General features: G+C 40.4%; 1 protein-coding gene and 1 long non-coding RNA gene across 2 annotated transcripts in view; one reads left to right on the top strand and one right to left on the bottom strand.

Annotated features, from left to right (window-relative positions):
* Window positions 1–13,352, bottom strand: part of fbxw8 (F-box and WD repeat domain containing 8) — a 38,776-nt gene extending 25,424 nt beyond the window's left edge. The window contains exons 1-8 of the mRNA XM_036598702.1: window positions 12,587–13,352; window positions 10,564–10,668; window positions 10,185–10,349; window positions 8,959–9,047; window positions 7,691–7,848; window positions 7,001–7,197; window positions 5,877–5,984; window positions 5,408–5,539 (exon numbers count right to left, since the gene is read on the bottom strand). Of these exons, the coding sequence (XP_036454595.1) occupies window positions 5,408–5,539; window positions 5,877–5,984; window positions 7,001–7,197; window positions 7,691–7,848; window positions 8,959–9,047; window positions 10,185–10,349; window positions 10,564–10,668; window positions 12,587–12,961 (1,329 nt within the window). The 5' untranslated portion in view covers window positions 12,962–13,352. The remainder of the gene's footprint in view (window positions 1–5,407; window positions 5,540–5,876; window positions 5,985–7,000; window positions 7,198–7,690; window positions 7,849–8,958; window positions 9,048–10,184; window positions 10,350–10,563; window positions 10,669–12,586) is intronic.
* Window positions 13,353–13,913: 561 nt separating this feature from the next.
* On the top strand, window positions 13,914–16,550 carry LOC118827097. The gene is made up of 2 exons (XR_005008841.1): window positions 13,914–14,159; window positions 15,491–16,550. It is a non-coding gene; the product is annotated as an uncharacterized LOC118827097 (long non-coding RNA).
* Window positions 16,551–17,758: the final 1,208 nt, after the last annotated feature.

Consider the following 17,758-nt stretch of genomic DNA (forward strand, 5'->3'; position numbering starts at 1 on the left):
CTTAACAAGTTTTAATGAGGCATATGCCTGCTCGTTAAGGAACACAGAAACACCTCGGATTCACCAGTGTGTGTTCTGGCAACTCTAACTTCCCTCTCGCAGTACGAGAACCCCGTCAACACGCAACGAGGCCGACAGACATGACAATGACACGCAGGCAGAAATGGTGCTAATCATGAATTGGCAAAACGGAGGGATGTCAGGCAAGCCATCCATGTAGGAGAGAAGCAAGACTAACATGAGGTCTGATGGCAATTTGAATGTGTTACAGCAGCAGTGTGCAATGCTTTTCTGGTGGATTAAAAACAAATCAGTGCTACCAGTCAGATTTTAAGACATTTATGAACTGTTCCGGGGTGGTGACTGTGGTGGTCCCCGCTGCCAGGCTGGTTTGCCGTCTATTGGCCAAAACCACTCATGTGGTTACCTGTGTTGTTTACATGAATGTTAGAGATTGAAAAAACATGTAAACATTTATAGAAAGTGGTTTTGCTTACCAAAAGTGCTGCTATGTATACGTGCTGCTAGATAGCTGTCAATAGCTGCTATCAAAGGATAGCTACGGGACAAAGGGACCATTTGGGCAAAGCAAGGTTCAGAATGCAGCACTTAGCTAGATAGCTAATATCGTTTCATAAAAAGGCTGAGACAGGACTCAGGAAAAAACAGGACATTTCATTTCAAGTAGGACATTCTGGGCAAGGTGTAGCTGAAATAAAAGTTAGCTGACAGACAGCTTGTGTCCACTTTAACTACTGTCCCCATTGGTTAGCTTGGTGGTTTGCTTCCATTTCTGTGAAATGAGGTCTTAAATAAAATAAGAAGTTAAAACCAAGGCGTCACACCAAAAGCCTACCACTTTAATAGCTAAACAGTACCTTATAACGTATCGTCGCTGTCCAATGAAAAAGAAGTATCTCCAAAATATTAACTTTAGAGGAGAAGGCAAAAACACTCTTACATTTCAATGTAAGTCAATGTAAAAAGATTTTGTTCCAAGTGATTTTAGAGCATTTCTATTGGTCCATTCATCATGAAATTTTTACACAACATTAAGGACAGCTGGTGTGTTGAAATGATGTAGAAAACTGAAAATCAACAAAAATGGAGATGCATGGTTTTCATTGGACAGCGACAATATCCTAGACAGGATGATGCCAAAAGAGACCAGCTCAACAGGGGAGACCACCACGATCACACTGGCTTTAAAATCTGATTGGCAAAGCCACAGTTAAAACCACTGCAAAAAAAAAACAAACAAACAAACAAAAAAAAAAACATTTACACTGACCAGCCACCTCATTTAGTACACCTGCCTTGTCCATTTTATCAGCTCCACTTACCATATAGGAGCACTCTGTAGTTCTAAATTGACCATAGCCCATCTGTTTCTCTGTATATTCTGTTAGACCCCTTTTACCCTGTTCTTCGATGGTCAGGACCCCCACAGGACCACCACAGGGCAGGAATTATTTGGGTGCTGTTGGACTTTTCAAACACTGTGTCCACTTACTGTCCACTCATAGCTCACCTGTTGCTGCACAGTTTGTGTTAGTTACACTGTCATGTTGCTGTGCCTGATCCACTCGTACCAGCGCAAAACACACCAACACGCCACCATATCGTGTATCATGTTTTATCATATTTATCTGAGATTTATTAAGTTGGAACACGCAAACTAGTACCAGTAGTGCCATGTATAAAAATGTAATAACAACAACAACAATAATAATAGTTGTAATAATAAACCTACAACTGCAATGATTTTTATTCAATGTTTTGCAAAGTGCATGGCAATAAATTCAGTTAAACAGGCCTAATTATGCTTACTTGGTAATGAAACGTGTAGTCAGTCAGTGTTTTTAGTGGTTTTATGCTCTTATGCTCTGAAAAGCATACTGGTATAATTTTTCACAATAACAGTGGTCACAGGACGCTGCCCGCAGGACACTGTTGGCTGGATATTTTTGGTTGGTGGACTATTCTCAGTCCAGCAGTGACACTGAGGTGTTTAAAAACTCCAGCAGCACTGCTGTGTCTGATCCACTCAGACCAGCGCAACACACACTAACACACCACCACCACATCAGTGTTACTGGAGTGCTGAAAATGATCCACCACCCAAATAATACCTGCTCTATGGTGGTCCTGTGGGAGTCCTGACCACTGAAGAACAGGGTAAAAGGGGGGTGACAAAGTATGCAGAGAAACAGATGGACTACAGTCTGTAATTGTAGAACTACAAAGTGCATCTATGTGTAAGTAGAGCTGGTAAAATGTATAAATAAAGTGCTCAGTGAGTGAACATGAAGATATCTTCACATCAAAGTTGACATTCTACACTTAAACTTCATAGTCACTGTTTCTTTTCAAATTGTGTTGGATTACAGAGCCATATAACAAAAACTGTGTTGCTGTCCAGTTACACCGTTTCTTCTGTCTAATTGGACATCTCATTGCAGAGATGTGTAGATGTTTAAGACTGGCTGATAAGGACACCACAGACAAATTCAAACGGAGGCATCATTCTGCTGCTGTGAGCGAAAAGACGAAACGTGAGAGGGTCACATAGCCCTCCTCCGACTTTGAGAAATTGCTCTGTCACTCAAACTTTCGCTCGTTTCTCTGCTCCGCAGCTCTTGCAGCCGTCTCACTAATGAAAGTGTTTAAATGGTGGTGATGTCAGCGGAGGAGCAGTGCCAAGCTATTGTCTAATACAGAGCGACACCATCTGCACACATCCATCTCACACTCATCTAATTACTATCAACTCCATTACACTTTACTCAGCCTCCTACACTCTTAGCAACAAATGGTCTATATAATACAAAAAAATAAAAATTCTATGGCAACTCTTTTTGGTTCTATAATGATCTATATATTTCTATATAATCTTCTATTACTGTTAAGCTTTATCACTTGTCTGTGAAGCACTTCTATGGTTCTATGGTCAGAAAAAGAGGCTTTTGGCAGCAAAATGAAAGAAGGTTAGGCACAGTGGAGGAACTGTAATGTTTGGGTTTGCTTTTCCATAGAAGTCTCCAGGAACCTCATTTTGATACATGACATGATGGATTCCATGAAGTAGCAGGAGATTTTAGATAAATAAAATCTCTCAGGAAAGCCAAAAAGTGGACTGTGGTTGAACCTTCCACCAAGATAACTATCCAAAACATGCATCCAAATCTCTACAAAAAATGGTCAAATTACCATATTTTTGAAATGATGATCACAGTTCTCTGATCTAAACCCCACTAAAAACCTGTGGGGTGAGCTAAAAAGAAGAGAGTCCAAAAGAGAGGACCCAGGATCCTGGAACGATCTGGAGGGATTGTTTATTGAGGAGTGGTCTCAAATTGCTTGCTCTGTATTCTCAAGAGAAAACACAAAGCTGTTTTGTTGGCGCAGGGAGGTTGAAGTTCTAAATACAGAGTGCCAATAATGAGACACATGTAATTTAGTTTCAATCGTGTTGTTTATGTTGTTTTCTTTTCATGGCCGTTTTACCCATCTTTACCAAGGGTACCAATATTTATGGAGCTCACTGTATTATTATTATTAATAATAATAATAATAATGACAATAATAACAATAATAATAGTAACAATAATAATAATAATAATAATAATAATAAAATTGAGAATATAATAATTAACCATCATAGCTTTATAGAGGCTGTAGCTAAATTAGAACTGCACATACAAAAAGAACCATTTTCTGAACTACAATGAACCCTTTAAGCATTCAAATGGTTTTATGGTTCTTTACATAACCATTACCTTAAATCAAGAATCCTTGATGACCCCACCTCCCCCCACCCCACCTCCCCCCTTTTTCTTTAAGCGTACTCGTTCCTCGAGAGATGGGCCTGAGCTTTGGGCTACAACCCCTCAAGACATGCACAGGTATTTTTAAAGGCTTGCTAAAAACCACCAGGGTTGTTCTTAGTGGAAAAGTCTCTTGTGACTTAAGTGGGTTTATTTTAAGGTATACTTGTTGGAGTACAGCATTGTTGGGCTTTTTAGCATGATGGCTATGATGACAACATTGCTTAAGCTCATTCTCAAAGCCCACAGGGGTTGTTAAAGTACCAGCTAGGTCTCCAATGTGTCACAGACTTAAACTAGATAAAAACAGCTTTCTGTTAGAACTAAAAACAAACAGATGTCTCAGAGGTGAAAGATTAGGACCCAATGTTTCTGCTAATTAGGTAAGAGGTCCTGAAGGACAGGCTATTTCTAAAAGAACCCCAAATGTATAACAACTGTTCATTACAAGGTGCTCTGGGAGGGCATTTACAAATATACAACTGTACACACTGTTCAAGAAATATAATAATACAAGGCTGTACCCATATAGACGACAAAGTCTAATCACCTTTTTACATCAAGTGTAAAAGTCATAAAACAACTGAATAAGAATGACTAAATGTTCAGTATTATACACCAATCAGGCATAACATTATGACCACCTGCTTGTTTCTACGCTCATTGACCATTTTATCAGCTCCAATTACTATATAGGTGCACTTTGTAGTTCTACAGTTACAGACTGTAGTCCATCTGTTTCTCTGATACTTTGTTTGCCCCCTTTTACCCTGTTCTTCAGTGGTCAGGACCCCCATGGACCCTCACAGAGCAGGTACTATTTGGGTGGTGGATCATTCTCAGCACTCCAGTAACACTGACGTGGTGGTGGTGGTGTGTTAGTGTGTGTTGCGCTTGTCTGAGTGGATCAGACACAGCAGTGCTGCTGGAGTTTTTAAACACCTCAGTGTCACTGCTGGACTGAGAAGAGTCCACCAACCAAAAATATTCAGCCAACAGCGTCCTGTGGGCAGCGTCCTGTGACCACTGATGAAGGACCAGAGGATGACCAACACAAACTGTGCAGCAGCAGATGAGCTATCGTCTCTGACGTTACATCTACAAGGTGGACTGACAAGGTAGGAGTGTCTAATAGAGTGGACAGTGAGTGGACACAGTGTTTAAAAACTCCAGCAGCACTGCTGTGTCTGATCCACTCATACCAGCACAACACACACTAACACACCACCCGCACCAGTGTCACTGCAGTGCTGAGAATGATCCACCACCCAAATAGGACCTGCTCTGTGAGGGTCCATGGGGGTCCTGACCACTGAAGAACAGGGTAAAAGGGGGCTAACAAAGTATGCAGAGAAACAGATGGACTACAGTCTGTAACTGTAGAACTACAAAGTGCACCTATATAGTAAGTGGAGCTGATAAAAATGGACAATAAGCGTAGAAACAAGGAGGTGGTCATTATGTTATGGCTGATCGGTGTATATACATATATAATCAACGACTATAATGTTAGTTTGCTAGGGTAACGCATTTTTAAACATTGTATACATGCATCTACATGTCTGTGTTTGCCAACTCACCTTGTTCCCTCCGTCATTCATGCCCCAGCCACAGCTCTTCACCCCCAGGGCTGCTCTGCATGCAGTCACATCCAGGCAAGTGACTGGCTGGCCATATACATAGTGGAGCAGTCTGGCTCCTTCATTCTGCTCCTAAGGATGGGAAATACAGCTAAAAATAATGGTACGACACTTAAAAGTATTTTCTCAATGTATAACAACTTTTTTTATTCAACATTTCACATATGGCAAATCTTTAAATCCAATAAAGCAAGGGGCAGTTATGCTCTCTCAGACACTGGCCATTGTTAGGATTTAAACTTGTTCTCTGGACATGCAGCTACGGCACTTGGGAGCCCTTGCTAAATCCATTTAATGAAACCTCAAATGTTCCTTAAGTACTCATGATACCCCAGAAAAGCTCAGAAACACTAATCATACTGTAATTTATCATAACAATGATGTCACATTGTCATATCGTCCACCCCACCTCCTCGTCTTCATTCCGACTTGAATCCAGCATGGAAACGCTCTCGCCAGCCCACGCCAAAACCAGCGGCAACACCCGCTTCCCTGGGACCACCAATACCCCATCCACCTGAAAGTTTACAGAACCTAGTGAACGGTTTTATTTAAAAACAGCAAACACCGCTATCCTGGATCATCAATAGGTCCAACCAGCCTTAAGGCCTTTACACAGCGAGCGTGATTTATTTGGATATCAATAAAGGTATCTGAACGCGTGAATAACTGATGACATCTGGCATACCAAACATGATTTTCCAAACGGTGAATATGCCACATTATTTTATTTGCAGTCTGTTCGCTTTTTGGGAACAAATCATTGTTGCTGCCAATGTTGGTATGACAACAACCAAGATGATTGATCAGTCATGTCCCAGCAACTAGAACTGAAACTATAAAAGGATAAGTTTGTCTTCTATTCCATCATGTTCTAGTATCTCCAAAAGCAGTTAAAGAGATCCAACCTCATGAATGAGGCGGTTCTCCTTTCATTTTTCCAAAATGTTAAGTATGCAATGTCACCGTTTGCCAGTTTTGTGAGTAGCAAAGGATATCTTTTTGTCTTTGAAGATATCTGGCCCTTTTGTTCATCATTTTGCATTGCAGGAAACAAGACAAACTAATTAAAAAAAAATCTGATGTGAATAATTTTGATGTAGCAAAAATTCAATAAACAATATATTTTTTGTGTAGTTTATTGATGTTCTGTTTGATAAGTAACAGCCTTTACACAATTCTTTTTTTTTGATAATTAAAACTGATAAACATTTACATTAATAAAACACTTAACCTCAAACATAACGGACATCCACATTCAAATGCTTAATGTTTCGTAATAACAAGAAAAACAATGAAAAAATGGTGTTATTTTTACAGGCCACAGGTGAGTCTGTGATTAGGACAGCAAAATAATTTAACATTCACACCGTAACTCATACTAAATTAGTGAATTTATGGAAACTCAATTCTGTTCAGCCTCAATTTCTATCAACTAAATTCAATTCAAACCCAAAGCATAAGCTAACACTGCATGGTAGTCGACCATTTTACCTGTTGTCAATAGACACAACACAAACAGAACACACTTACAGGTTTCGATAGCTGGGTGATGCACCTTGATTTCCAGTATCCTCCATCATCAGGGGAATCCACTCGCACCTCTAACCCAGATGCAGTGGCTAAGACTGGTCCATCAGTGCTCAGGTCTAGGGCATGGACCCGCTGGAGGTGCTGATAGTGATGGATGGGCTCCAGACCAGCCTCAGTGCTCCACACATCAACACACCCTGAAATGCCGAGACCAGGATCGGATACACTGAGACAATCAGGTAGAGTCTTTTCATGCAAGTACATGTTACTGCAAATTGGACATAAAGGAAATTCTAATTGGCCCTTATACTACATTATATTTGCATTATATTTTTTTGCATTATCTTTTTTATCCCTTAGAATTAAAGAGGCTATTTTAAGCCACTTTTCCACTTTTGTTACTATGTCTTCAAAACTAATATCTAAATAACCCCCTTCCTGATTGGCTGTCTTGTATTGGGCTTCATTCTTAAAGCAGCCTGGGCTGAAACACTCCCTATAAACACTTCTTATAATTTCAGTATGAAGAGGCGTGGCTAAACTACTGTAGGACACACAGGTGGGCTTACGTAAATGTGCTGGTTTTCATGACATCACAAGACCAAAGAATTCAGAACATGTTGTTGGCTGTTGATTTAGCATATAGGCCCTTTAACAGATTCACTGAGGCAAAATCACCACAACTCTCACCATTTTCGTAGACAGCAGAGGCCACTGTCTCACAAACTCGCACAAAACTGACATGAGGTGGTGGGATATCATCTCTAATGGTGTGGCCAGCTTTCAGGTACAAAGCACCTGAGTCCCAGTGGACAGTGTCCCATAGTCGAATATCACCTGAGGTATACCTGCAGGAGAACATACATACTGTTGGGAATACTGAACTAGACATCTGAAGAGTGTAATGCCTCTAAAAGCTCTCTCACAGAATGTTTTTATACCGTTAGAAATAAAGGTACTGTGAAGGTACATTTTTCGTTCACCAAGGTACGAACAATGTAAATGTTTCAAAGGTACAACAGCGGTTTTAAGGTCTAATTGTGCACCTTAAATAAGTTGTATGTATTTATTAAGTATGTATTTGTACATTTAGATGTGGATTTCTTTAATGAACGTCTTTAATGAAAGCTGGAGCCAAGACCAGCTCTGTCTACCTTATTCTACACTTCTTAAATACTTACTATCACAGCATCCATCATAAAGCTAAAACTAAAACTAATAAAAATACTACTCTTCAGAAAATTAAAACAAAACTAAAACTATAAATGCACCCCTTAAGACTAACTGAAATATAAAACAAAAATTAGTCTAATGAAAACAACCCTGAAAGACACCATGCCTGACGCCTGATACACTGTTTTATAATGGTTTTAAGATAAGGTTGTTTCCTAAAACATAAACTAATCGACATTACATACAAAAACCCAGAAAACACATGTAGGCTCACTGGTCATTTTGGAAAATAAATATAATGGTTGTAGTTGTGTTGCAGACACTGCAATCCCTGGTTACTCTCAGGACCACTGTAAAGCCTGTTAATTCCTCCATAATGCACCTTTTCACATCAAACCACCCTGAACGACTGTGTTTACATCTCAGTTGAATTACGCAGAAATTATCTGTGAATTCCTTTTCAGGGTAACTACTCAGCCACTTTGTCAAACACCTACCTCCTAGTTAAAATGAGGCTGGAAAATCTGTAGGGCTGTGATTTGAATGGTTGTTTTATGGTTTCATGGTGACTGTAGGGCTACAATGCTATAGTGCTTATCATGTAGAATTCAAATACATCAGTAATTGTTGGATAAAACTGAAATCCTGTTGTGAGCTGGTGCTATGTTTTTTTGCTCAAGGCTTAAAGCAAATGTTGCTTAAAGCAAAAGTGAAGTGGTGAAAATGTTTCACTCAGGAAACACATGCAAAACTGACTTCCACTGTACTTAATTTACAACACTTACCCAGCAATGACGAGTCCATCACAGGAGCTCACATCACACAACACTTTTCCTAATTCATACTGAAGGTGGCTAACTGACCCAACTCGATTCTGTAGGACACAGAACAGACAGAAAAACCGGTTACTGCAAACTGTAAGTATGTGTTTTGGTTGAGCTCGGACATCAGAAAAGGTGAGAGCCAATCAAATGTCCCGATCATGAATAATGACCACAATGGTGCTTGTTATTCACCTTTTTTTAGTTTAGCCTGGCATTTTCGTTCTGGGTGTGGTCACAGTTTGAACTCCTGGTTCATCTATCAAAAAGTGTCCCACTTTGGTTTAAAGGGTTATGGTTAGCCCAACCCTTTAAACCAAAGGGACACACCAGCAAAAGCGAAAAATATACTTAAAAAAAACTGTTTTGCTACAGTACAACGATGCTATAGTAGTCTGTGATGAGACTGTCTGGTTGATGACTAGCAGGAGGAACTTTCTGGAAATATAACAAGTGCTTTAGGCTGGATTTTTAAGAACAGAATATTTTAATTTTTTTCTTACATTTAGCTGGTGAATACGGTAAAAATGCAGAAAGCTAACATTAGATCTAAAAATAAAGAGAACAAGGTTTTATAACAGACATTTAGCTGTATTAACTGTCTTCAAATCATCATAACAAAGGAGAGAAGGGATTACTCAAAGAACAGAGCTAAAAGCTACAGTTAGCTGGTCCTAATTTAACCTGGTTATTTGAAAGTCTTAGATTAGTTTGGCCTTTTTTCTCAGGCTGAAGGTCTAAAAACTTGTATCTGGCGTCCACGTTGTACTGAAAAAAGTCAGATTCACTGTCTTCTTTACAATCCAGTCCAAAACCATGAAAAGACTGACTAACGCTAGTGTTGTTGCCTATTATTTATATGTGGCTAGGTCGAGACTAGTTGACACCACAGGGATTCCCAATGGCTGTGTGATGTATTTATGTAAAGCACACTGGGTACTGTACGGAGAGAACACTGATGAACAGAAAATGATATAAAATCATGAATTCTGTCAAGCCGATTAGGCTTAGGGATATTATTCTGAGAATACTGTATAACATGATAAGTAACATATCAAACTCTAGTTTAGAACAAAATGCCACTTTAGATCACCCTAAATAAAAAGCTGGGTAATAGTGAATTGCTTTGAACCTCACGTTTATTACATCATATTATGCTGAGCAGCATTTGTATGGCCTTTGCTATTTACCTTCCAGTTGTACTTTACAGTCTTCTCAGTGTTACAGCAGTCTCTGAGAGTGCCCTTCCAGCAGGGGGAGTCAGAGACACTTGCCCCGCTGTGATACCCCTCCTCCAGGCACAATCGGTACCACAGAACTTCATCCTCTGCTAACATCCTCCAAGACTTACTCACCTAGAACAAAGGACAGGAAAACAGTAAGCACGGTCTCCTGACACTCTCAGGATGCTCTGTTAAAGTGAAAATAATTCAGGTAAGCACTTCAGTAAAGATGCAGGACCAGCGTGCATCTCCTTAATGCAAGCATATATTTCTTAATAAAGGAAACAAAAGATTGGCAGCTGAAAACAGCCTCTCCACTCAGAGGACACAACAGAATCTTACTTACCTGGGCACATCGTCCCAGATCTGCTTTGCTCAGGAACTGGAAGATCTTCAGAGCCAATTCATACGGCAACTCCACATCAAAGAAAGGGATGTCATTGGTCTCATTCTACGTGGGTCAGAAGACAGCAGAAACTTATTATTAAGAAAACAGGTACAACTAGGGTTACTGTAGTAAACAAAAAAGATTTTCATAAACTTTAATAAAAACATAAAAATATAAATAGGATTGAAAACATAAAAAGGCTATTAGAACTGGCAACGTTATTCTAAAAATGTTATAAAATATTTTTAGTTTTACAACAATAATCATTGTTCCTATTGCTTAGTTCACCAATATTCAACAGATTTTTTTCTGACTGCAATAAAAAAAAGATTTCTAATTTCATTCTGCTGTGTTGGTTCAGCTCCGGGCCTGTTTTGCCGTTACTCACACCTCTCATTTTGGAGCTTCTGTATTACATTATAAACTAAAAGGATCTGGAAAAAAAGAATAAACCCTAACAAACCTCAGTTCATGTGCTGAAAAATGTTGGCTGTACTAAGACGTTCCACACAAGTTCTACAGGGATGTCTTGAATAGTTTCTGGACCTGAGACTTATTTATATTCTAGACATTTTTGGGACCAACTTGACCAACTTATACTTGAGTTATTATTATTTCACTGACTATTCTACCCACATCTGTTATCAGACAGTTGAAACAAATGTATTAGAGGATGAAAACAAACAAAAACTGTCCAAATGGTGCTGGGTGCAATTTGCTTTGACATTTATTATATAACATGACTAGAGGGTGGTCTTAGGCCATGCTTTCCATCTCTGTTATAATTTTTACTCTATCTTGCACGGTGCGTCCAAATGTATCCAGAGACCCCTTTTAATTCTATACAGCTACTTTAAGATGCACCAACTGCTGGAAGGTGTTCAATTGCACACACACACACACACACACAGCTTGTATCTGCATAAAAAAAACATTTCCAATGGAACAGAACTCAAGAGTAGCTGCACATGAGCCTAAGGTAACCATGGTCAATGCCAAACTCTGGCCAGAGGAGCATAAAGCCCCCCAGCATTGGGCTGTGGAGCAGTAGAACGACCTTTTCTGGAGTGATAGAGCTCCAACCAATAACTTTGGGATAAGCTGAAGTGGCGTTTGTGATCCAGAATTACATGCTGGAACATAAACAGACAGACACTCTATGATGTAAACGGTGCTTTAAGGTCATTTAGAGCATAAAAAATAGTAGCAGAACTTTAAAATCTATCCTGAATGATACAGACAGCCAGCACAGTTCTTTTAAAACGGGAGTGATCTGATCTCCCTCTGTTGTTTTTGTTACGATGCTGCTGCATTTTGTACGAGTTGTAAAGGATCTGTTGTTTTCCTAGGAAGCCCAGTAAGAAGAGCATTACAGTGATCAACTCTACTTGTAACAAATGCATGAACAAGTTTCTCTCGCTCTGAGATAAAGGACGAACTTTTGCCACATTTCTCAAACGATAGAAAGCCACTTTAGTGACTGTGTTTACATGCCGGATCTAACATCACACCCAGGTTTCGTACTTCAGGTTTGGTGTATGAAGCCAAAGAACCGAGTTCCTCATAAAGCCTTTCTCTCTGAGTTTCTGTACCAACGATCAGTTTTTTCATGATTTAATTGTAGAAAATTTTGCGACATCCACTGAGAAACATCTGACACACAGCTGGTTAGTCTGTCTACAGAGTCGTGATCATCAGAAGGAATGGAAACGTATAACTGGGTATCATCAGCACAGCTATGAAAATGTATATTATGCTTCCTAATGACATCACTTAGAGGTAGCATGTACAAAGAGAAAAGCAAAGGGCCCTAAAACTGGACCTTGAGGGACGCCACAAGAAATACCAAATCTTTCTGATGAATGATTTCCAAGTGAAACCATGAATTGTCTACTACCTAAACTCTCTACTAACACCCTAGATTTCAGTAGAAACACTGGATGAGCAGGTGTCCACAGACTTTCGGAGATCCTGAACCCACCAAATCCTGAATTAGCTGGTCTATAAGTGTGCTTCTTCTCCTCTGAAGAGGACCAGAGCACTTCTGCTCCTCCTTTCCTCCTCCTTCATAGCGCCGTTTCCTCCGTGTCCTCTCCTCCGCTATTCTCTCCAGCAGGGGGCTGCTCCTGCCGTCCAGCAAGCCTGCAGCGATGGACACATACTGGGGCTCTCCAGCGGTTTTCAGGCCCCCGGCATCACCGTCTTTCCCTCTAACGTCACCGCTGCGGCCACTTCTTCCTCCATTAACACTGGACACGCCGGGCCGCCCGTCACTGCTCTCCTTCTTTACCTCTTTCGTTCTCTCCAGCTCCTTCCTCCACTGCTCCCGGAAGGCCAGCAGGTCGTCATCCTCCATCTCACTTTAAAACACTATTTAAGTTCTGCTATTTTTGTTTCATTCATTGAAGATTTACGCCAATGTTTATCTTCCACTGAAGCTTGTGCAAACCAAAACAAACCGCGGTGCAACCTCGAAACTGTCTCGGCCGCATCCAACGCCCCTTTTTGCGTTGGTTCCGCGTGGCGCACACGCCACAGCCATCTAAACGGCGTGTTTACTTCTTGTTTGCGGCTTTTGTCTTCAGTTCGCACCGACAGACACTGCTGACATTGCGGTAGCTTTAATGGCACAACCACGGCATCGTCGTCACCTTCTCGGGCTTTAATCAAACCGTCTACAACGTCGATTTACAAGCTCTCGAACGGCGCTCTTCCATCTTGCGCGCAATGTCCGCGAGAGAGAGAGAGAGAGAGAGAGAGAGAGAGAGAGAGAGAGAGAAATAAAGAGAGAGAAATAAAGAGAGAGAGAGAGGTCAAGACAGAGAGAGAAAGAATAAAAGCAGTGAGAAAGAGAAAGAATAAGAGAAGGAAATTCAGATAGATAGAGAGAATACACTTAGAAAGAAAGAGGGAAATTGGGAGAGAGAGAGAGAGAGAGAGAGAGAGATTAAGAAAGAGAATGGGAGGGAGAGAGAGAGAGAGAGAGAGAGAGAGAGAGAGAGGTGGTGGGGGGAGCACGTTAAGAGTTAACGATCACGGCTCTCTTTTGGGAGTAGATGATGTAAACCCCCCTGAACCATGTGACGCTTTAATAAATAATAATACAGCCAGACGGCAACAAACACGCCGCTCGGTCTCGCGCGCTCGCGAAGCCTCGCTCGTCCGCGCCTCCCGCAGCACGGTGAAGCAGACAGGGCGCTCGCGGAGCCGCTCGCAGCCGGGGCGCGATGTGCTGCTGTGTTCGGGCGGAGCGCGCCGTGCACGCGCCTGGAGGCGCCCAGTGCTCACCGCGCTCTCTGGCGCACCGTCTGCGCCGGATCGGCGACGAGCTGGAGAAGAGCTGGGCCACCGGCGGAGATAACAGCGATGATGATAACGATAATCAGGACAATAAGGGTGATAAAGGCAGCGCGGGGACCGGCAGGGTGTCCGTGAAGGGGATGCACCTGCTGTGCACGGCGATCCAAGTGACCGTGCTCGTGCTGTTTGTGGGATGGCGACATCTGTAGGGCGCAGCCAGGCTTTCCTGCACCTCCCGAAAAGGGCTGCAACAGGTAAGCACGACAGGTGAGACAGGTGGACCGCCTGTGTGTGTTAGGGGTGGAACGATACACATCATACACGATATTTTTATGTGTTACAAAATAAAAGTCTTTTACGAACCGTTAATTATATACTACACACAGACTAGTTTGGCTCAGAAAAGTAGAAAATATATTTTAAAACAAAATATTGGGAAATAGCATGCCCGTGTGCAAAAGAACGATCTAATATGAACCAGTGCAACTGAGCATAAACAATGCAAAAAAAAATGGACAGGTGTCTAGTTTAGATCATTGACAGTCTTTTCCACAAAATAAATGAGACCCTCAGAAGAAACTGAGGGGCTTATTGGTGATAGTTTCCAATTTTAACACCGTTTAATTCATTTCTGATTTTTTGGACGCTGTATTAAAATCGTCACACCCTTAACATATGTGGATGAGGTCATTATACTGGATTATATTAGCCCAGACTGCGATTTGACCCGACATTTGTGCCATAATTTAAAATTTGTTAAGTTCATTGTTATAGAAAAATTTCAAAACAGGCGGCATTTATCTTAAGCATTCCAAGTCCAAGTGGCTGGTCTGTTCTCTTAAATATCTCTATGAATTTTCAGGCATAACATGAGAAATCTACTGGTGTTTACCTAAACTGCAATGTTATATACATTGAACAATGAAGCTAACAATACCAGGACTATTGCTATAGTGTTTGTATTAGATTTGTAGCTTGATGTGATTTTTTTTCTATCACTAAAATATTTTACTGAGTTTGGAAAATGTGATACAATCACAAGCTGGACAAAAAATTAGTCGCATTATTTCATGTTTAAGTGTTAAATTGCCTCAATGAGAGCACCAATCCTGTCAGATAAGGCGTGTACCAGTCTCTTGGGATAGTTCCTGTCCATTTTAGTCCACTAGAACTTTGTGCGTCATGTCTGAGCAGAACACAACATTGACACTCCCATATTCCAATATGACAGCTGTAAGGTGTCTGTATGTGACTGGCTCAACATGATGGACACTTTGACTGACCAGCAAAATCACCAGAGCTCAATTCTCAAATTGGAACAGAGGATGAAATGCTGAAATAGGCACACAAGAACTGAAACAAGCACTTGGTTCATGGAAAAAGGGCAAAAAAATGGAGAGGAACTCAATGTCAAGACACTGGTGTAAGCTTTACATAACAGGACTGGTGCTGTTATTAATGCAAGGGGGCACCAAGTATTAGAAAAGAAATGCATGCTACTAATTTTCTGCCTGGTGAGTTTTTATCACCATGAGAGTCAAACTAGCCTGCATTACAATGATATTGAACTTATTTTCACTTCAAGGCTCCAGTTATGTCTGAGTTGGGTTCTGAGCAGATGGGCCTGAAGATCGCACCAGTGCGGAGCGTGAACACCTGTTGAGAGAAAAGCAAGGATGCGAGGACGTCCCTCAGCCTGCGGAAGCCTGCCACGCACACTCGCTCACTCACCGTCTCCTCATCCGTGTATGTGCTTAATGATGTCTGGTAGAGTGTTTGGATGCAATCACTGAACACTTTGCGGTTTCGTTGTCACTCTCATCAACCCAGATGAGCACTGGTCCACCAGCCCGGTCGCCGGACCTCGAGCCGAGCCAGCTGTGTCTCGATGTCATTCGGCGCGTTTGTTTTGGTGAGATGCGCTGAGGTCAAATGTAGTCAAACCCACCGGCGGCTCACTGGGGACACTAATAATACTCCACTGATGTCATTGTCCCTTGGCGATTGAGGGGAAAATTTTATCATTATGGCAATAGGAGTCTTGGCTCAAACTTGATGACCTTAGAACTGATTATTTATTACTGAAAGTTATGCAAAAGAATTAAAAAAAAAAAATCTAAATTGCCTAAATTGTACATTGTCATCAGCCTTCAGAGGAGGACTGCCTAACGGACTGTTACCAAAACCTTCTCCTCTGCTTATTGCACTGTAACATTTTTGTAATAAGCTATTATAAATGAAGTCTAAACTGTAAGTTTCTTTTTTAATTTCGATTGTTTCCTATCATTCTGCGATGTTACTCTTTATTACAATGCATATTTGTATGGTAGAACTGTCTGGGGTGTATTTTGGCCTTCGGTAGGTGTTTACACATCAAGACCAATCTTTTCTAGAGCTTTTTATAAAGGGCTTCGACTTGATTGTTGGTTGCAGTGTTAACGTAGATAATTTGTATGAAATCTCATGCATAATGTGAATCTAAGGGCATGCTACTGATGTTTACATAAGCTACAATCTTTTATATAAACTGAATTATGAACAGCTAGCGTGGTGTTTTTATTAAATCATGTGTTTTACCTCTACCGCTATTTTGATATTGTGATTTTGTCCTTTATGAAAATAAAAGGCTTTTAAATTTACCAAAATGAAGCGTTTTACTGAAAGAGTTTTAATATCACAAGTGATAATGTCACACAATCATACATTACCATGCAACTCATCCTAGATTACAGTGCCATTTAACTCATTTTGGCTTAAAAGCGCCATGTTGTTTTGCTGCTCAGGACTAGGCTGCAACAGTAGAGGGCAATGATACATAACAAAGAGCCTTTTCTTTTTTCAATGAAGATGTAGTACGTTATGTAATGTAACAGCAGTGGTGGATTTACTTACTGTCCCCAGCGCAGAGACAACAAAAGTAACGGGCCTGTCATAGAAAAATTTCATATCAATGAATAAAAAAGGACGATGCAACATTTGATTGTTTACTTGCTATTGCTATTGTTATGTCTCAAACACGTTGATGCTCGTAAGACATGCCATTCCACCCACTAGCATTCACTGTTAGAAATAAAGGTTCTGTGCAGGTACATTTTTCATTCATCAAGGTACAAACAATGTAAATGTTCCCTCAAAGGTACAACAGTGGTTTTAAGATCTGATTGTGAACCTTAAATAAATTTGTCCAAGTGAAAAGTTCGTATTTGTACCTTTTCATAATATAATGTTTTAAAACAGAACAGTAAAATAAAAGCCTGGAGACGAGACGGGGTGTGTGGAGTCAATACAACTTAGAAAATATAATATTAGTGGATTATGGTACAGTTATGTTCCCTGACTAAAGGTACTGAGATGTACCCTTGAGGGTCCCACCCCAGTGACAAGAGTTCGTACCTTTATTTTGTACCTATTTGGAAGCATTATGAACAAGAGGGAGAGACATCAGGGCTATCTGTGTAGACTTCAAGGGAGCTAATGAGTGAGGCATGTGGTTTACAAAGTGGATTTTTCTGTGTACACTTGTTAAATGACAGGATTTGTTGATTTTCTAAGCGAAAATAAGTTCAAATATCCTCCACAATTACTTTTATTTGCTGAATTTAACATATTAGAATGTACAAACGTTAAAGCGCATTTTATATTTTGTTTTTTCCCCCAAATATGGTCAACTCCAAAAATAAAAAGAAGCTGCGCACTAAAATTTACATAAGTCCAGAGAGGCCATGAGGTAGTTATAATTTTCTGGATTATTTTGAGATAAGTTAATTATCTTGTTTTCTCAAAATACCACAATTGTCATCTTGAAATAACTTACTTATCTTTTTTAACAAAAGTTGTTATCTTAAGATAACAA

The sequence above is a fragment of the Colossoma macropomum genome, unplaced genomic scaffold (assembly GCF_904425465.1).
Source record: "Colossoma macropomum unplaced genomic scaffold, Colossoma_macropomum, whole genome shotgun sequence".
NCBI lineage: Eukaryota > Metazoa > Chordata > Actinopteri > Characiformes > Serrasalmidae > Colossoma > Colossoma macropomum.